This window comes from Sceloporus occidentalis, unplaced genomic scaffold (genome assembly GCF_023333645.1).
Source record: "Sceloporus occidentalis isolate IW3139 unplaced genomic scaffold, rSceOcc1.0.p SCAF_4, whole genome shotgun sequence".
Lineage (NCBI taxonomy): Eukaryota > Metazoa > Chordata > Lepidosauria > Squamata > Phrynosomatidae > Sceloporus > Sceloporus occidentalis.
This window is the reverse complement of record NW_028316984.1, coordinates 80947888-80969411: the sequence shown is the minus strand read 5'-3', so window position 1 is coordinate 80969411 and position 21524 is coordinate 80947888. Positions and strand designations below refer to the sequence as shown.

Here is a 21524-nt window from a genome sequence, read left to right as displayed (position 1 = left end):
AGACACTTATTTCTGAATATTTATGTACAGGAGTGGGCTATAAAGCTTTCTAGGTAGATACAGAAAATCATAATTATTGGTTAATACCAATAAGCATTGGATTTAAGACAACTGAAAAGAACCAGTTCTTCAAACAGTGTGAGTTATTAACCTATGGAAGCTGTTTTCATATGATAGTATAATGATTATTAATATAAATCCCTGTACTGGATAACCAAACCGTCAATGTCTTTTAGATGTGGTGTCTCCTAGCTACCAAGTGTACTGGTGATTAATAAACAGGTGTAGAAATTTTCCTTGTATCTTCCTCACAAAAATTACTAAAGTATCTGGCTGCCATTTTTAATACAGAGGACCATTTTTCTGATCAAGAATAGAAATATTTATGTGTTAATGCAGTGGCTCTTAAACTGTGGTCTGCAGATCCCTAGGGGGCTGCAAAGTCCTCACAGAAGGTCCCCAAGTCTCAAAGGTTTGAAGGCTGGTCAGCCCACCTACTTCCCCATAGTGGAGAGGCCATGTGGCAGGAGCCAAAGCAAAGGCTGGGTGGCTGACTGGCTGGTCCTGTACATTGCCATTCAGTCTGCTCCAGCTGCAAATTGGCTGGAAGAAGCAGGAGAAAAGTCTTCCCTCCCCCTCTGGGGCCTCTGTGGGAAAGTTTAAAGGATGGTGTAATTATTAATGGTTTAGTGGTCAGGCATTATTATTATTATTATTATTATTATTATTATTATAATATCTTGTTAAGTCTTGGGGCTGTGGCAACAAAAGATATTTAATGAGGGTTCCTGGTAAAGAAAATATAAGAACCACTGCTTAATGGATCTCTTGTATTCAGTCAGCAATGAATTGAAAGTGGCTTTTGGCAAACAGATGTTGCCATTGCCATACCATCACCACCTTGAGAGTCAAGGACCCAATCTCAATCTTACTTTTCATATCATCAAGGTCAGCAGAAGCCAGCATCTGAGCCTCAGCCTCATCTGTGGGGATTCGTTGGTATGTGGCACTTTCCACAGTGGTCATGCTGCCGATACACACCCTCTCCTTCAAATCATAGTTTGACCGCTGTCCACTTGGCACCTGACTCCAAGGTTTGCGCTTGTCCCATCCTCGAGATATATTATCTCGATTCCCAGAAAAGCTGTGGAGACAAGTAGAGAATGTGATGTTGCTATAAAAGTAGAGACAGAAAGATATTTAATTCTTGTCAGGGGCAACTTGCAATTTCATGTTTAGGGGAGGAAAATAAGACTGGCAACTTCAACTTCTATCCTGTATGCATGTCTATGTGCCTTCAGGTTGCTTGTTATCTTATGGTGACCCCCACAGAATTCATAGCTGTCAGCAACTCATCTGAGCCCTGTAGCCAATGTTGGCATACTGAGAACCACGTTTCTGAATTTGCCAGTTTACTCTGCCATATGCCAACATTGGCTACAGGGCTCAGATGAGTTGCTGACAATAGCATTTACTCAGGCAAGGGATACTCAGAGGTGGTTTGGTACTGCTTCATTCTTAAACATAGACTCCAGCCCTCTGTATTCCCTGGAAGTGTCTTTTCATAGTACTAACCAGGCCTGATCCTATTAGAACCTTCCTGAAAGCAACAGAAAAATTGAATGTTTACAAACAGGAGAAGCAAGATAAAAGGATGAATCCTGTAAACTAGCCTTCTTCTTCCCATTAATGGAGCCATCTGTTAGGAGTGCTTTGATTGTGTATTCCTGAATAGCAGGGGTTGGACAGGATGGTCCTTGTGGTCCCTTCCAACACTATGATTCTAGGTATCAGGGAAGGAAAGAACAAGCATTGTCATTAGTTGGAATGTTATTAGTTGGAAGCTGTTAGCTGTGAAGTCTCTTTCGCTACCTTATATACTGCATATACTCATGTATAAGTTTAGAAATTTTGGTCAAAAAATTGACCCAAAAAACCTGAGTCGGCTTTTCCATGGGTCAACGTAAGTACTGTATCTTAACTCTTATTTAAAAGAATAAAAAGTGAAAAGCAAGAGTATAATCTGTCCTGGAAGCACTGGCCACCTCTACTCTCTCATCCATCCATTCATTCTTAATACTAACCACAAAGTCTGCTGGAATTTTGTAAGTTTTTGACATTGTTTGGTTGCTTTCCTTCATCCTTTAGATCCTTTGCTATATGCCCCTAAGTTTAACCCTCAACATATCCACAGGTCATAGCAAAATTCATAATTTTGGCCCTAAATCTTACCCTCAACTTATACATAAGGTTGACTTATAGTCGAGTACAGTGGGCCCTCGCCTTACGCGGGGATCCATTCCGGATCCCGCTGTGTAAGGCGAATCCCGCCTATGCTCAAGCTCCATTATAAACAATGGGGCTCGTGTATGGTGGTGTGGTGGTGCGGCGGCCCGCGGGGCACGCACGCCCATTCAATTGAATGGGGCGCGCCTCCCCTTCCACCCCGCTTAAGCGCAAATGCTCAAGCTGCGTAAGGCGCGCCCGCGTATGACGCGGGCGCCCTGTATATACAGTACTTGACTATAAGTCAAGAAATATATGCCTCAAAATTGATCCTAACATCCTGGGTCAACTTATATATGGGTCAATAACTAGTACTGCTTAGAAAGATCTAAAACAAGCAAGCCTGATGCTCCATTCTTGGTGCCTCGAGGCATATGCTTCTCTCTCTCTCTCTCTCTCTCTCTCTCTCTGTGAAAGATGTTGCCAGTCTGATTTGCAAGCCTCCTCTTCCCATGGAAAAAACACCTCATTTAACACCACTTGCTTCCCTCCCCAGTATGATTTGCACGCCTCCTCTTCCCATGGAAAAAAACCCGATTTAACACCACTTGCTTCCCTCTCCAGTTTGATTTGCATGCCTCCTCTTCCCATGGAAGAAACATCTCATTTAACACCATTTGCCTCCCTTCTCAATCTGATGTTAAAACCTCTCCTCCAGCACCTGGGAATTGATGTTAGGTGGTTGGGAGAGGTCCAGAGAAGGAGAAGGAGGGATGGAAGTGGTATTTTCTCATTTCCATCCTTCATTATAGCCTCCTGAATTTACCCTCGACTTATCCATGGGTCATATCAAAATCCATGAGGTCAACTTGTACACGAGTATACGGTATATGTTATTTTTTTTTTAAAGAATCATAGATTCTTGTTGCTTAAAGTTGCTTGGATAGCAAGTATTCTGTTCTGGAAACCTGATCTATAAGCCTAGATGTACTTGGGCTGTTGTGTTTGATATTAATCATATTTGTATTCTATTTTTCATAGAGTTTGGAATATATTAACTACAAATGATTATTTTTTATCCCTACAACAAGCCTGTCAAATAGACTGAGCAGAGACAGTAACTGGTCAGGCCCACAACAAAGTGATTTCAATTCATGTCTCTTGAGTAAAATTCTATCACTGTGTGCAATATAATATAATGGCTACATTGCATAAATTACTAAGAGATGAAAAAATGCATTTTCTTTTTAATTACATACATATTCCAGGACTGAATTTAGGTACTGTAAATAGGTGCTAGAATTAAGCCTTTATCAGCTGTAAATCAAATTAATCCTATTCTCATGCATGTCTATTCCAACTAAAGCAGTGGTTCTCAACCTTCCTAATGCCGTGACCCTTTAATACAGTTCCTCATGTTGTGGTGACCCCCAACCATTAAATGATTTTTGCTGCTACTTCAGAACTGTGTGTTTTCCGATGGTCTTACGCTACCCTTGTGAACAGGTCGTTCGACTCCCAAAGGGGTCGCAACCTACAAGTTGAAAACTGCTGGCCTATAGGATTTCTTTTGCTTGAACAGATTACATAAGGAATCTCATTTGAAGAAAATTTTATTTGAAGACAACTACCTCATGGGAATGGGAGGTCCCTTCTCTGGTAGCAGATGGGAGAGACATGGGAGTGGAGAGAGGTGACTGCATTCTTCTGCAACATGAAATGACAAAGTGCATGGGCTGCCATGGGCCTCCTCCTCCTCTTCCTCTTCCTCCTCTTCCTCTTCTGCTTCCTCCTCACTCCCAATGGTGAACTGTAAAGAAGCAATGAAACTCAAACAGGTACAATATGCAGAAGTCTAATGCTACTGCTGTTGCGTTGGTAAAGAGTGACAAAAATAAGCAACAACAAAATCTTTGCTATCTGAAAAGCACCCATTTAGATTTTTCTGCCTGCTTCATATGACCTAATTGTTCCATACTTATGTGAATCTATAGGACCCTGCTCTCTCTGCTCATTATCCCCCCCCCCCCTTTCTCTCTCACACACATACACAGAACCAGCACTGCCTCCTGACCTCAGAGATGTTGGAAATCATGCAACCTTCCTTCCACTACATCTAATACTTGTGTGTGTATCACCAAGCTCATGGCCTCTCACTTGCAGTATGAGCAAGAGGTCTCTCACCTCTACGCTTCCTTCTGTCAGCCCTGCTTTTGGTTTTCCATGATGCAACTCCCTCTTGGGAGAGGCGTCAAGGTCAGACTCTGCAGAGCTCTCTTTCTCTAGAACCTCCTCCCCTTCTGATTCTGCTTCTTCCTCTTCTTCTTCCTCTTCCTCCTGGATGGTTGGCGTGACATTGGAGGGAGGTACAGAGGTCTTCCTTGGCTTTTTCTTTCTCTTTTTCTTCCTTTCAGAGCGAGGAAGCCTCTTCTGAAACTTGTGGGGTGGAGGCAGGTGAGTGGAGAGGGGGTGATGGATGTGGTGGGATGTCTGGCGATGGACTGTGGAAAAGAAACAGGGAAAGGGATTGATTGTATCATGGAGAAAAGGCAGAAAGGCATCCTGCAGGACATGGCAAACAGGTAGAGGGAAGAAGATCAGGAAGGTCAGGAAATACCTACATTCTATTTTAGAAAGAAAAGGAAGCTTTCCTGGTTCCTGGTATGACTCCCATTCCAGTGCACCAGAACAACCCTGCCCCCACCGCACCCCAACAACAGATATCCCCTAAATTAAAGTATGGAAGAAATCCCACCATCAGTACCATCTGGATTTAAAGTGAGTCCATGCCCCCTAATTCAAATCTGTACACTTCATAGGATATTCATCTTGAATTTAGTTTTCTGTTCTCACTACCTCCAAAATAGTGTTTTCATTTTTTTTCTTAGTAAAAAGTTGGTAGAAGGGATCTTACAAATGGATTGTCTATTTGTGCTAAACAGTGGAGTGCACAGACAGATCAGTTATTCTCGGTCTTTAGGATGGGATGCTAAAGAGGCATGGTGTATTGGTTTGAACATTGGATTATTAAGCTCAGCCATGTAAATCCCAGGTCAGCCATGTAAACCCATGGGCAAGTCACTCTCTCTGAGCCTTTGAGGGAAGCAATGGTAAACCTCCTCTGAAGAAATGTGTCAAAAAAAACCCCTATGATAGGGTCACCTTAGGGTTGCCATAATTTGTAAAATACTTGAAGGCACACAACCACCACCACAACAACAAACTAAACAGGAAACTTCCATTCTATTTGTATCAGTATTTTTCCTGAAAGCTAAACTCTTTACCAGCCATTAAGCGTGCCTCAGACCTTTTAATCGTTTCCCCGCTTTGCATGCCTTGCAGAGTTCTGGGATGGGAATCATGAAAACAGTGTACTGTACAACACAATACTTGAGAATCAGGCAGCCTTACCATCATATGACTGTAGGTGTCAGCCTCTGCTTTTGCTAAAGCAACAAATGAATACTATTTGAAGAGGGAAAGGTGGTAGGACGTGGGGCAATGGATTCAAACTACAGGAAAAGAGATTCCACCTAAACATTAGGAAGAATTTCCTGATGATAAAAGCTGTTCAACAGTGGAATATGCTGCCTCAGAGTGTTGTGGAGTCTCCTTCTTTGGAGGTTTTTAAACAGCGGTTGGATGGCCATCTGTCAGAAGTGCTTTGATTGTGTGTTTTGCATGGCAGAATGGGGTTGGACTGGATGGACCTTGTGGTCTCTATGATTCTATGTAATAGGAAAGGAAAGAACAAACAAACAAGACAAATAAACAAGACAAGAGGAAATAGTTCAGGGACTGTTTAGTTGTGATACTATAGTGAGTTAGCAGTAACAGCAGCAGCCGCTTCCTGCTGGAACCAAGAGACTACAACTTCTTGATGAAGAAAAAAGGCAGGGATTCCAGCTAGTATATGTGCGGGGGGCTCACAGATATGACATAATCCGGAAAAATGTATGAAGCATGGCTGACACAAAATTCTGAAAAACTTCCATAATTTAGAACAGGAAATAGATGTACATAATAATTTGTTTAGTTTTCTACAATTCTTAAGCAACAAATGGCACGTTAGACACAAGTGCATATAACAAAGTCATGGTGAGTTTGTTATTAATGAAGAACAGCCTCAGGAGGCTGCAATTTGACTGAAGATTCTTGTGGTGAGAAGGCAACAGTGAGAAGGCGATGCTTAATGCATTTTTTTTAATGAATTGGTGTGGGGAAAGGTTTAGATTAGAATCTTTCTACTCCTCCTATACAATTTGTAGGCTCCAAAGATTGCTTTTCAGTAAAGAAAAATGCAATTGCTTATATCATTTTATGTATTTGAGTGTAAGTGTAGTTTGCGCCTTAGACAAGGCCTGATGGGGATGCCCAGAATGGAACTATGGGGGTTATCACATGAAAGCTTACTGTCCCTGAAACATCACTAAATCATCCGTAAAGCATGAGGGTGTAATAGCTGGTCATGTTTGTCCCCTGTGATTAAATTGTCATGGAAGCATTCTGTCATTAAAGCATTCACAGAACAACCATTTCTCTGCATAATGGTAACTTCCTTTATGCAGAGAAATAGCTGATCCATGAACACTTTAAAGACGGGACACCTCCATGATGATTTAATCACGGGGGACAAGCGCAACTAGCAATCACCCCCTTGCGCTTAACGGATGATTTAGCGATGTTTCAGAGACGGTAAGTCTCCGTGTGATAATCCCCTAGGATTGTCAAGAGCTGCTTTGTGAACAAAGAAGCTTGATCACTCTTGTTCCTGGTCTCAGCTGTGGCTTTGTGTATGTTTTTCGTGAAGTACTACATTTTTTAGCATCACTTGATCAATGTCAAACCTACCTTGGAAGATATGGCCAGTTATCCTGGTTAGAGCTATGAACTACTTCTGATTGTGCCTATGGAAGGAGTCACATCAGTGAGCAATATCCAAGTAGGTCATCTTACAGAGTAGCTATCAAGGAATACAGATGAAACAATCCCTGAAGTACCGTGGCAGTTGGCACATCCCAAAAGCAGTGATGTGTGCTCCATGAAATTCTGCCCATCACCCAAGTCTGTCATCTGGCTTTCTATGCCACTTATCCAAAACTGTATCATATGTTTTATTGAACCATTCCTCCTATAAGAATGCTTGAAAATAACTTTAACTAAAAGTGCATGTTACATTATCTCTAAAATGTACACAGGAAGACACCTTTCTGTACATCTTCAAATTGTTACCAAAACTAACAAAGCACATCCGGTTTTACTAGATTTTAGTTTGCTTGTTAGCATTCAAACAGGGACTAGAATCTTTCCTATATAATAAGGCTGTTATATATTGATAGACAAAGATACACTGAATTTGAGCAACTTAAAGTGGGAGAAAATATCACTCAGGGCCTGTACTCATGGGCCCATGAGTACAGTATTGACAATGCAGGCTATTAGCCCCCAGCTGGGATCAGCCTGTCCAGATGCTGATCAGGTAGTTCTGGCCCAATCCTGGCCCAAGGCGTTAACCTAGGGCACATGGACCCATTGTTTGCCATGGAGTTTCCTTTAAATTCTGTGGTGACAGTTGGCACACTACTCAAGGACCTGTACCTGCTTCTGGCATTGCATCTGCTCAGAAGACCCCTATCATGGCCTGTGATGTGATGTGAGTACCTAGCCACTTAAGGACCATGATAGGGATTTTCTGAGCAGCCATAACGGCAGGTATGGGGTTGTGGAGGTAGTAGATCAATGGTGCTGCTGTGGGTAGCCATGTAAATGTACGTACCTGCCCATCGCTGTGCCAGCTTGGGAACTGACCCGGATCAGAACCTGAGGCAAGATAGCTCAGGCTTTGCCAGTGCTATCCTCCCTGTCTGCTTACATGTCACAGAATGAACCCCTAAAATATGGTGGGCTTGAACCTACACTTCCCAAATGGAAGTCCAGGCTATTTTAAATTAATTTTGTAACTAATTTGTGCAAAGAGGAGGAAAAAAGTAAACATGTATCCTACTTAATGTTGATATGAAAATACTGACAAGCTGTTTTAACTAATAGATTACAAAAAGTCATTTCATCTTTGGTAAGTCCTAATCAAGCAGAATTTATAAAAACAGGCAGAGGGGTGATAATATTTGATTGGTTGGGGACTTGATTATTTTAAATTCGGATAGAACAGGTCAGTGAGCCATTACTGTATATCCCTGACCCCATGTATAAGTTGAGGGCAGGTTTTGGGGCCAGAATTATGGATTTTGCCTTGACCTGTGGATAAGTCAAGGGTAAAATTTGGAGGCTCCTTCAGTGTGTGTGTGTGTGTGTGTACTCAGAGCAAGAGAGACTCGAATTAATTAAGGCTTTTTGCTTCATTGTTTCAACTTTGCTTTCACCCTTCACTTCCAGACAGCAGCGGCCAGCACAGGTGGGAGAGGGGCTCTGTTCGTTTAACAGCAATTAATCACCCAGGACTCTGTCTGCTTGGCTCAAGAGAAAAAGAAACCCTCTCTATAGGGAAATCTGAAACAGCTGCTTACATTACATTATCATACTGACCCGTAAATAAGTCGACCTGGGATTTTAGGGTCAATTTTTGGGCATAGATGTTTAGACTTATAGATGAGTATATACAATATTTCTTTAAATGCTCAGAAGGCTTTTGATAAAAATGTACTGGTCATTTATTTTCACAGTATTGGCTAATTTTGGGTTTAGGGTCGCCATGAGTCAGGAATGACTTAAAGGCAGCTAACAACAACAACAACAACATAATATTTTTGAATTGGATAAAATTTGTATCTTTACTACCAAGAGCACAAACTATGACCGATGTTTTTCTCACATCCTTTTTAAACATTGAAGTGAGGTACAAGGCAAGGATGCCCAATGTCTCCTTTAATATTCATTTTGTGCTTTGAACCCTTAGTGTTACTAGACAAAATTCCAGGATCATTGGATTTATGCATGATGGTTTAGAATTTTAAAATTTTCTTTTCTCAGATGACCTTTTCTTGTTCATTTCAAACCTCCAGCAGTTGATCCCTGTTCTGATGCAGTTGATTATAGTCAGCCTTTTCTATCTGTGGGCTTGCCATCCATGGACTGGAACATCCACGGATGGCTCTGCACCATTCTTCCCAATGGTGGCACGTGCACACAACTGTGCCAATGTGCAGTACACCACAATTGATAACAATGTAACTTGTGGACCCACAGTTTTTTATATCCATGGGGATGGTGGTGGCGGTCTGGAATGGGACCCCAATAAAAGAACCAACTATAATTTTGGTAAAATATCTGGGTATTCAATTATTGGTCCAAGTCAGAGATACTTCCTGTGGGATACAATATGGACTCTAGCATATTTAAAGGATGTCAGTTTTGATTTTGCCCACATTCTATTACTTATAATGAGACCTAGGGACCTACCTCAGATGATTAATCTTAACATAAGTAAGATGAGTTTGTGAGTTAAAGTAAACATGATTTAAAATGTTATATCTAGAATTGTTTATGTTATCTGTGGAATTTGTCTACTTATACTTTGTATTTTCAAAAACTAAACAAATTGTTCAGGAGATGGGGGAGCTTATCTTCTAGAATTTCAATGAAAAGGATGCAAATTCCAATGGGGGAGGAGGTTGGTTCATCCTTTCAACTTCTTACATAGCATTGGGCATATCTGTCATCTTGTATTAATTTTTGGATATATCCACTTGAAGTTATCCACCATGGATAGCCTTGAGTCTTTATTTCTGGCACCTCTATGCAACGGGACAGTGCTTTATTGTTGTAGTGTACCTTTAATCATTTCTAGCTTATGGTGACACTAAGGTGAACCTATCATAGGGTTTTCTTGGTAAGATTTGTTCAGAGAAGGTTTGCCATTGCCTTCCCCTGAGGCTGAGAGTATGTGAGTTGCCCAAGGTCATCTAGTGGGTTTCATGGTTGAGCTGGGAATTGAATTCTGGTCTCCAGAGCTCTAGTACTATGCCTGGTTCTCATTTATATATATTATTGACAGTATTTTGCCAACAGTTGGGCAAATATTGTCCTGTCATTTGCAATTTGATTCATACATTCATGCAAAATTGACTTTATGGGGGAATCCAGATCTGAAAACTGGAAATGAACCGTTTTTATGGAACGTGTGGTGCAATAATGAGATTGTTATTTCAAATCAGATTCTTGACGTTAAGGATTTTGCCTTTTTCAATTTCACAGGAGCAGTTTAATTTGCTGCTGTCAGCTAAATGGCAATATTTATGACTGAAATATTTGTTACAATCCAGATGTGGCCTTTCATCTTAAAGTTCATCCAAGATTCCCTTAATATTAAATGCATAGAAGAATTATGGAATCATAGATTTGGAAGAGACCATACGGTCCATCCAATCCAACCCTCTAACATGCAGGAATACACAATTAGAGATATTAACTGAGGCTAACCAAGTATCCAAAACAACTCTCTCTCTCTCTCTCTCTCTCTCTCTCTCTCTCTCTCTCAATTTCTGTTATCTATAATTATAACATGTGAGGTTTACAGCAAGAACAGAATAAAGAGTTGGAATATCCAATTCTGACTACCATAATCAATTATCATTGGTTTTAACATCTTTAACTAGCATGGCTATAGATCTCCAACTGGGGTGCCAAGTATTACCTGTGTATGAGGCATTCTGGGGTGCCAAGGGAGTAGGATACAGGCTACAGAGATGGCACTAGCTTTCATTTGGGGGTTGAAAATGGGGCCAAGGGCAGATCATAATCTACAACACTGACCCAAATGCCCACAACACACACACACCCCAGAGGTTTTTAAATTTGACAAGTGGTGCCTGGTCCTTTAAAAAAAAGGGAGGGGTGGAAAGCACACTTCTGATGCCCCTATCAGTGCTGGAAGCGTCACCTATGACCATCGCAGAACTAACTTTGATTGACAGCTAGGCACCTTCACCTTAAACCTGAATTTTCCAAGAGGGCATTCATGTTAAAATGCTCCTGATTGGTAGTCAGCACTTGTTTCTGGAGAGATTCGGGAGGGAGCCCCCCGAATTTGACCAGTTCGTTCCAGAGCAATGCCACCAGTGTGAATGAGGCCTGAGATCTCCAACTCCAACAGATCTCCAACTATGCCTTATTGAACAGAAATTGGTCTTTGGGGTATATTGGTTGAGTTGGATTTTTCATGCCTGTTTGACTGTTGAACTATTATTATTCATTATTATTATTATTATTATTATTCATTATTGGAAAGATAATTTTTCTCCACTGTGTTGCACCATTTGAAAAAATGATTTATAAATAAAGATCTAACAACACTTGCAACATTTGAAAAATGATTTAGAGATAAAATGTGCAAATGGACTTATATTTGGACATTTGGTCAACTTTTATAGAAACATATGACAAATGTGGTTATTTTTCCTCCTTTCACAATTTTATTTTCCTCCTTTTGTTATATTGGAACATTACAGTTGGTCTTTGTATCCATAGATTTTGCATCCACAGATTTCACGGCTTGAAATTAAAAACAAAACAAAACAAAACAAAAAAACCAAAAGCAAACCTTGACATTGCCATTTTATATGAGGGACACTATTTTTACTACCCATTTCTATATAATGGGACTTGAGCATCCATGGATTTTGGTATCCACAGAGGGTTCTGGAACCAAATGGGTACCATAGGCATATTGTATTGTAGGTAACTGAGATCTCTTTCGAAAATAAATCATTAAAAAAATTAAAACAAAACACAAACACGCACAGAAAAATCACTGTTTCATCTTTATCACAATTATTGTCGTGACCATCCTGAGATATAAATCTCCCAAAGATCAGCTAAGATATGTGCCTCCCTTTTCCTCATGAGGGCTCTCTTGGTCAGTTTATCACATCTCGTTTCTGGTTCTCAGCCAACATCTTACTATATTCCAACAATACCCACCACCTTTCACCCATTTATCTACTCAACTTGGCTTAGGCAAAAACTTGCCTTTGTAGTTAAAACTGAATTTGTCGCCTCATCATCAGTTTGCAGTGCTGTTGCCATTCACATATCCAACCTGCTCATTCCTAGCTATAAAGGTCTATTCCTAGACAATTCACTCCATGCATTTGATGAAGTAGATAAGTCTATGGAGTTTATCACACTGGAGGGAATCAGCCAAATCTTGTGTAGAAATGGGATTTAAATCCGGGAAAATCCCACAAAAGCGGGATCATTTTCAGACAATGTCAGGGGCATTGAGCATTAATGTGACATTAACCAGCACAGAAAGTCACAAAATCACGCTGCTTTTTACTTTCAGGAAAATCTCAAAAGTAAAAAGCAGTGCGATTTTGCCTACTTTCTGTGTGGGGTAATGTCGCATTAATGCTCAATGCCCCCGATGTGTCTGAAAGCAATCCCGCTCTTGCAGGATTTTCCCAGGATTTAAATCCCATTTCTGCATAGGATTTGGGCACTTAGGTCCAAAACACACTGCAGAAATGATCCAGTTTGAGATAACTTTAACTGCCCTGGCTCAGTGCTAGGGAACCCTGGGAACTGTAGTTTATTATGGCACCAGAGCCCTCTGATAGAGAAGGCTGAATGCCTCACAAAAGTACAATTCCCAGAATTCCCTAGCACTGAGTCAGGGCAGTTAAAGAGGTCTCAAACTGGATTATTTCTGCAGTATGTTTTGGACCTTAGTCTCCCGTGTGATAAACTCCTATGAAAGCTTATGCTACCATCTTCTTTCTCTTAGTCTCAAAGGTGCTACAAGATCCCTTTGAATATTCCCTTTTGGCTGCAAGCCATAGCTTTTGGTCCCAGCAAGCTGCCATTATCTGTTATTGAGATCCTCAGCAGAGGCCCTGTTGGATGTCCCATTACTCTGAGAGACTAGGCTGGTGAATACATGAGACACGGGCCTTATCCGCATAAGCCAAAAGGCCTGTCCCCCTCTCCCCATTCTGGCGTCATCTTGTTTGGATTCAAATGAAGTCTGGCACATTCTGCACCGGAACCAGGGTATAACAACATTAACATGGAGTAAAAAAATAATCCAAAGACCTCCATTACTGCACTGTTGTAGCCATCTGTATAGGTGTCCCACTGGGCCATCCAGTGTGTCTGTTACTTCTATGAGCCGCTTGTTCTGAGGTCAGAATGATGTGCTTAGCATGTGACTATTGATGGATGCCGTAAGCAAGCAACCTGCAGTGGTGGCAGACATGCTAGGCAGTCCAGTGGGACACCTATGCAGATAGCCACCATGGTGTGGGAATGGAGGGTGAGTGAAAGAGGGTAGGTTGATGCAGCTGCGGGACCAGGATACTCCGGACTGCCCCTGGAGTTTTCCTTGCCAGTACAGACAAAGCCTGGGTAGCAGCATCTTGTTGGGAACTTACATGGAGAGGGAGGTCCCCAACAAATTGCTGCTGGGTCTATCCATTTTGAGCTGCCAGCAGGAAGCCAATGATACACTGTTTTCTGTTGACTTTGGTCTTCAAAACCAGGGTTGTCTTTTGAGACTATTTCATTTTATGTGTAGTTTAAACCCCCCCCCCCCCCCCCATGTTCTGTTTTTCAAGAATACATAAACTGATTTCATCTGTGTAGATTCCCTTAAGAGCACTTGTGGGCTGAGAAGCCATAACCAAATATTATAATTAGTTCATTTAGTAGCAGCCAATTTAGATTATATAATCTGGGCACCTATATATGTGTGTGTGTGTGTGTGTGTGTGTGTGTGTGCGCGTGTGTGTATGTGGAGAGAGAGAGAGAGAGAGAGAGAGGGGGGGGGGGGACAAGAAGGTTTAAATTCTTGTAGGAAAAACATTCCCAAAAGATCTTGACAAAAAAAAATTATCAGCTGTAATTTTCGTTAATCAATTTACACAGCAATACTGAAACTATTTTATAAATATTATATTATGCATAATTCTTAACCAGAGCTTTGATATGGCTAATTATAAATAATTAATATATTAATTTAGTAAATTAGTAAAGAAAGTCAAAAAAGAAAATGCAAAGGCAGGCCTACTCCTAAACATACCCCCCCCCCAAAACAATGACCTCAGAGGATTTACATAAATTCAACCTAGATAATGAGGAAATTGAAATAGTTAAAGCTTCCTCATACTTTAGATCAAACACTGATCAGAACAGAGACTGCATTCAAGAAATCAGAAGAAGATTAGAAATGGGAAAGGTAGCTATGAAGGAACTAGACAAAATCCTAAAGTGTAAAGATATACAGCTGAACGCTAAAGTCAGAATTGTCCAAGCCATTGTATTCCTTCTTTTATTGTATAACTATAATGTAAAAGTTATGGCTCAGAGAAATAATATCACATAGTTCAAGTGCTAGCCTGTAGTGGTGAGGTGAACATGAGATAGACTGGAGGAGAGTGTGTTTTGTACTGCAGGCTAGCTTGTAATATTCAGTTTTAATTTTAAAGTAACTGGAAGTAGTTGTGTTAGCAGTTTTTGAGAATCTAGAAGTGTTACTTTTCAGACATTCTAACTGCAGTAGTAACTAATTAGTCTTCTGGACCTTGGAAACTTTACATGTAAGTACTCACTTTTTAAAAGAAACTTTGAAAGATCTACAGATTAATTTACAACATGTTTTTACAAGTAACTTTCCACAAGTTACTTTTCACAGGTATCTTTTGAAGATCCATAATGCCAACTGATTGTCACTGATCAAAAAGTTGCAGTATAATGTGTGAAAGATTCAACATGTATAAAAATCTTAAACTTCTATTCAAATCCATTACAATGAAATGTAAAAGGCCATAGCATTTGCAGTTCATTGTTGTTGTTGTTGTGTGCCTTCAAGTCATTCCTGGCTTATGGCAACCCTAAGGCGAACCTATGATAGGGTTTTATTGGCAAGTTTCTCCAGAGAGGGTTTGCCATTGCCATCCTCTGAGGTTGAAAGAGAATGACTTGCACAAGGTCACCCAGAGGGTTTCCATGGCTATTCAGGATTTTGAACTCTGGTCTCCCAGTGTCCTAGTTCAACACTCAAACATTACACCATGCTGGCCCCCATTACTCCAGTAATTTATGAAATATATTAATGTATATTATATATTAAAATAAAGGCAAATTTTGTTCATTTTGAAATCTGCATCAATTCTTGATTTTATAAGTAGTGTTTTAGGCTCCTGGTCCTATGGTTTACTGGCAGAATGTCTCTGGGAAATAGGATTTTTAAAAAATCTTCCTCTCAGAGAGAGGAACAGGCAATCAAACTTAGTACACTTTCTCTGACTTAGTACTCCTGTGATGCCCAAGTGTGCAAAAAGTAGAGGGTCTGGGACTATGCGGCAGAAAGCATTAGATTTATATGTCTTGCAGTCCTTTATTGCCAAATAGACTCCCTAAATAACTTGATGAAATTTGCCAAGCAAGCCTGTTCAGATTAGATGCCAGTCAATATTTCCATTTTGTTTTTGCTTGTTTACTTTGTGGTTATGTCATCATTCACCCTCCAAGATCAAGGGTTGGTATCTCAGACAGAGTTCAATGTTAAACAGTAAGTTCTTTATGTATTAACTCACAAAACACTATATTCAAGCTGGGTAGCCATCTCCCTCCCTTCACTCTGGTTAGATGTTCTGTTTTCTTCTGCTTCCTGAATACCAGAAAAACCTTATACAGTTGGCCCTCCATATCCACAGATTCTTTATCCATCGATTCAGGCTTCTGTGGCTTGAAAATATTCTAAAAATATATAAATTCCTAAAAGCAAATCTTGATTTTGCCAGTTTATATGAAGGACACCATTTTACTATGCCATTGAGTTTCATGGGACATGAGCCTCCATGGATTTTCATATCCATGGGGGGGGGGGGGGGTCCTGGAACTAAACCCCAGAGGATACAAAGGCCCCACTGTAATGGAAAGTTTGTGCATTTTTTTCTTTGTGCATGTTTTAAGTTGTCTAGCAGTCAGTGGTTTAATAGTTTATATCTTGACTCTGTCATAAATCAAAGTGGAGACTGTAATAAAGAAATTAGAAGAAGACTATGGCCTGGTACAGAAGGACAAAAAGTGCTGTCCTGCGGTGGGATGAGAACTGAGCATCCCCACACTCAGAGACCTCCCCGTACTGCCCAGGTGCCATCTTGGCGCGCAGCCATTCTGATGGTGCACGTAATGATGATGTTCCTTTGGTGCAGCACCCAAACGGCGCCATGCCAAAGGGATGTGATCAAATTGCCCAGCAGCGGCTATGGTGCCTCTTCTAAGGCACAAAAAGGAGCCGGAAAAACTAGCTCCTTTTTGTGCTTTGTAGAGGCCGGATCGGTGCCATGGCGTGCATTTATAGCGACACCAATCTTGAACAGAAAGGGGCGACATCTTGCCGCTCCTTCCTGCCTGTTTGTACAGGGCCTATGATTCGGAAGAGCAGCTATGAAAGAATTAGGTAAGTTCTTCTAATACAAAGGTATAGAATTAAATAAAAAAGAATCATCCATGACATAATATTTCCAGTTTCTATGTATGGCTGTAAAAACCGGAGAGTGAAGAAAACTGGCAGGAAGAAAATCAACTAATTGGAAACATGCTGCAGGAGAAGATACCATATGGACAGACAAATAAATAGGTTCTAGATAGGGTTGCCATAACTGTCAACCTCCAAACTGGGACAAATGGGGGGAAATGTAGGACAATGTAGGGCAAAATTTAGCCCCAAATGTAGGACATATTTTTTTAATGGAGGACACGCGAACAAATTTAATGATTTAAAAAAGTATTCATATAAATGCATGTTTCTTAGGCATGCTCAAAATGGAAGACATTTTGGCATTATTCCTAGACAGATGGCAGAAATGTACAGTCGGCCCTTCTTATACACGGATTTTTTATACACAGATTCAAGCATACACGGTTTGAAAATGTTCCAAAAAAGTATAAATTTGTCCGGGAAAGCAGCCAAAGGCTGATAAGGCAGCTAGTTCCCAAACAAACAACCCTCTCCCAGCACAGCAAAGTCAGTCCTAGAGAGATGCAGTAGCTTTACCAAAAGGGATTACCAAGAGAATTGTCAGACAGTCCGAGGTTCAGGGCAACAGATAGGCAGGTCGATGAAGCAGTCCAAGGTCAAGGTTTCCGGGTATTCAAGACAAGAAGCCAAGGAGCCAGAGACAGAGTCTTTCCTCTAAAAGAGTCAGATATCCACTGGCAAAGAACCACACATGCTCCAGGTGTTTATAAAGGCAAGGAGCTGGCCTTCAGCTGTGCCTGATTGCGAAGACGCTTCTGATAAAGCCTCCGAGATCTTCGAAGGCCCTCTCTTTCTGCTCGACGCTCATTGAAGGTAGGCACACTGCCCAGATCCTCCTCCATGTCCACAGCCTCGGCACCAGGCAAACTTGACTGCTGAACCTCTGGAGGGGCCACAGACTCTGCTCCAGCAGAACTAGGGCCAGCCTCTGGCTCCTCCATATAGGTTCAGATCCCAGAGGCTCTAGCTCATCCTCTGAGTCCTCCAAGCCATCTTCCAGGCTGGGCATGACATTACTCCCCCTCTCATCAATCTCCCTCTCACCCTGAGGAGGACGAGGCCGGTCAGGGAAGCGACGATGGAAGGCCTGAACCAGACGAGGGGCATGAACATCTGAGGCATCCTCCCAGGAGCGCTCTTCTGGCCCATAGCCAACCCAGTCAATTAGATACTGGAGGCGACCCCGATGTCGACGGGAGTCCAAAATCTCAGCCACCTCAAATTCCTCTTCCCCATTCACCAGGACTGGATCAGGCGGAGGAGTTGAACCCGCATCCGGCCGAACCCCTGAGGCAGGGAGCAGCAAGGAGCGGTGGAAGACTGGGTGGATCCGCCATGTCCGGGGAAGCTGGAGCCGAAAAGCCACAGGATTAATCTGGGCCACAATTTTATATGGCCCCACGAACCGGGCATCCAACTTGCGACACAACCGCTGCAGAGGAAGGTGTCTTGTGGACAGCCAGACTGAATCCCCCACCTGCAACGGTGGACCTTCTTGCCGTCGCCGATCCGCTCCCCGTTTATACGCCTCCTTGGCTACATCAAGCTGTTCTTTCAACAGGGACTGTGCCGCTCGGAGTTCCTGGAGCCACTGATCTGCCGCTGGGACCGTTGAGACAGGAGCCACAGCAGGGAATCCTCGAGGATGGAAGCCCCCAGTGGCAAAGAAGGGGGTCTGCTGGGTCGAGGCATGGACCGAGTTGTTGTAGGCGAACTCGGCCAGCGGGAGCAAGTCGACCCAGTTGTCCTGCCGGTAGCTGGCATAGCAGCGGAGATACTGCTCCAGGGTCCCGTTGGTCCTCTCCGTCTGACCATCTGACTCAGGGTGATGTGCCGAGGACAGGTGAGGCGCGATGTCCAGGAGGCGGAGCAAGCTGGTCCAGAAGCGGGCGGTGAACTGGGTACCGCGGTCTGAAATCACACCCTCAGGAAGGCCATGAAGCCGGAAGACATGCTGGATGAACATCCGGGCCGTCTCTTTCGCCGTGGGGAGGCCAACGCAGGGTACGAAGTGGGCCATCTTGGAAAAAAGGTCCACCACCACCCAAATGGTAGTGCAACCAGCAGAGGGGGGCAGGTCCGTGATAAAGTCCATAGATACTAACTTCCAAGGCCCTGCTGGTGTTGGCAAAGGCAGCAACAAACCTGCAGGTCGTCCCCTATGGTCTTTAGCCCGGTGACACACTGGGCAAGTGGCCACATACTGAGCCACCTCTGCCCGGACTCGAGGCCACCAAAACTCCCGGGTGAGGAGGTGCAGGGTTTTACAAAAGCCAAAATGCCCAGCCGATTTCGAGTCATGACAAATCTGCAAGACCGTCTCTCTACAAGGACCTGCTGGCACATAAAGGCGATCCCGGTGGTAAAGCAAGCCATCCCGCATCACGAAGGGAGAGGTGTCCCCCTCCGCCGAATGCTGTGCCACAAATGGGTCCTGGCCCTGGAGTTTCCGGATCTGGTCCAGCAGTGTAGCCTCCCTCAGAGCAGCGGCGAAGTTCTCTGGACGCAGAATCGTGGACAGAATCTCCCCCTCTGGGTCTGTATCATACTCTGGCTTCCGGGAGAGAGCGTCGGCCTGTCGGTTCTGGGCTCGAGGCACATATTGAAGCTGGAAGTTGAAGCGGGCAAAGAACGATGACCATCGCTGCTGCCTCTGGGAGAGCTTCCTCACTGTCTGTAGGTGCTCCAAGTTCCGGTGATCCGTGTGCACCCGGACTGGGTGAGCCGCTCCCTCCAGCAAATGCCGCCAGGTCTCAAAGGCCGCCTTGATTGCCAACAGCTCCTTCTCCCAGATGGTGTAATTAAGCTCTGGGGTGGTGAGCTGTCGGGAGTAAAAGGCGCAGGGCAACAGGTGCGCCTTGGGCCCCGTTGGCTGAAGCAATACAGCCCCTATGGCAACATCAGAGGCATCTGCTTCCAGGACAAAGGGTGTGCGCGGGTCAGGGTGTTGCAGGATCGGGGCTGACGTAAACTTCACCTTCAGGACCTCGAAGGACTTCTGTGCAGCAGCTGTCCACTCGAACCGGGTCTTCCCTCGCAACAGTCGAGAGATAGGGCTCACTAGGGTGGCGTAGTCCTTGATGAACTTCCGATAGAAGTTCGCAAACCCTAGGAACCTCTGAACATCCTTCCTGTTGCGAGGAGGTTGCCAAGATAGCACCGACTCCACCTTGGATGTGTCCATGGCCACACCTTGAGCAGAGACACGGTAACCCAGGAAGTCCACCTCGTGGAGGTCGAAGGCACACTTCTCCAACTTTGCGTAAAGCCTGTGCTCCCGGAGCCTCTGGAGAACAGCACGGACGTGGGCATCATGGGCGGCCTGGCTTGGAGAGTAAATCAAAAAGTCATCCAAGTAAATTATAACAAAATGGTCCAAATAGTCCCGGAAGACATCATTCACAAAATGTTGAAAAACAGCCGGAGCATTACATAGTCCAAAGGGCATCACGGTGTACTCGTAATGCCCATACCGGGTCTGAAAGGCTGTCTTCCACTCGTCCCCCGCCCGGATCCGCACCAAATTGTACGCCCCACGGAGGTCCAGCTTGGTAAACACCTTGGCGTGGCGCAACCGCTCTAGCAGCTCTGGGATCAAAGGCAGGGGGTACCGGTTCCGGATGGTGATCTTGTTGAGGGCCCGGTAATCGTTGCAGAGGCGCAACTCCCCACACTTCTTGCGCACGAACAGTACAGGGGCCCCAGCAGGGGACTTGGAGGGGCGGATGAACCCTCTCTGCAGATTCTTCTCCAGAAAGTCCCTCAGAGCTGCCAGCTCAGGCTCCGAGAGGGAGTAGAGTCGCCCCGCTGGAATAGGGGCCCCCGGCACCAGGTCGATGGCACAGTCATAAGGGCGGTGTGGAGGGAGCCGGTCTGCCTCCTTCTTATCAAAAACATCGGCAAAGTCCCGGTATTTCTCTGGCAACACCACCGAACACTCCTGAGCCTCCGCAGCCACTGCAGCCGGGATCCGGTCTGGCCAGCAGTGCTCCTGACAATATTCCGAGCCAAAAAGAAGTTCCCTCCGAGACCAGGATATGTGTGGGTCGTGCTGCGAGAGCCACGACATGCCCAAAACCAAAGGGAAGTGCGGGACTGCAGCCAGCAAGAACCGGATCTGCTCCACATGGCCCTGGATCTCGAGGTGGAGCACGGGGGTCTGGTGCGTCACAGGACCAGACCGGAGGAGCCGTCCATCAATAGTCTCCACCGGCCTGGGCTCAGCCAGAGCCTCCAGTGGGATGTGATGATGTTGAGCAAAGCTCAGATCCATAAAACAGCTGGAAGCTCCGGAGTCGATCATGGCTCCCACAGGAAGGAGCTCCATGGAGGGGAGCCTCAGGTTGGCGGCCACTAGCAAAGGGTCCTTCCTGGAAGCTGATGTGGATGAAGTGGGTTCGAGGGACAATCCCAGGTGGTGAACCCTCTCTACACCTGGGAGGATCCGTTTCCCTGCGGGGTGGGTCGGCGTCCCTTAGCAGGGCATTCCCGAGCAAAATGTCCATGGAGGCCGCAGTATAGGCAAAGACCCTCCCTCCTCCTGCGCTCCTTCTCTGTAGCGGTGAGCCGTGGTCGTGCGCCTCCCAGCTGCATAGGTTCCTCAGTTGGCTGAGAGGGAACAGCCACAGGTAATGCTGCAGGAGCTGGTCGAGCAGGACGCGGCAGAAGTGGAAGGGCATTCTGACGAGCTTGTCTACGAGCAGAGAGGCGGCAGTCCAATCGGGTAGCTTGTGCAATCAACAAGCTCAGAGAATGAGGAGGCTCAGAGCGTGCCAATTCATCCAGCACAGCTTCAGAG

General features: G+C 44.1%; 1 protein-coding gene across 4 annotated transcripts in view; it reads right to left on the bottom strand.

The window, feature by feature from the left end:
* The window catches only part of SLC4A3 (solute carrier family 4 member 3), a 77385-nt gene that overhangs the window by 37316 nt on the left and 18545 nt on the right, over window positions 1-21524 (bottom strand). For all 4 annotated transcript variants that reach the window (XM_089520497.1, XM_089520495.1, XM_089520494.1 and 1 more), the window contains exons 3-5: window positions 4411-4727; window positions 3858-4036; window positions 933-1144 (exon numbers count right to left, since the gene is read on the bottom strand). In XM_089520497.1, the coding sequence (XP_089376623.1) occupies window positions 933-1144; window positions 3858-3862 (217 nt within the window). In that variant the 5' untranslated portion in view covers window positions 3863-4036; window positions 4411-4727. The remainder of the gene's footprint in view (window positions 1-932; window positions 1145-3857; window positions 4037-4410; window positions 4728-21524) is intronic.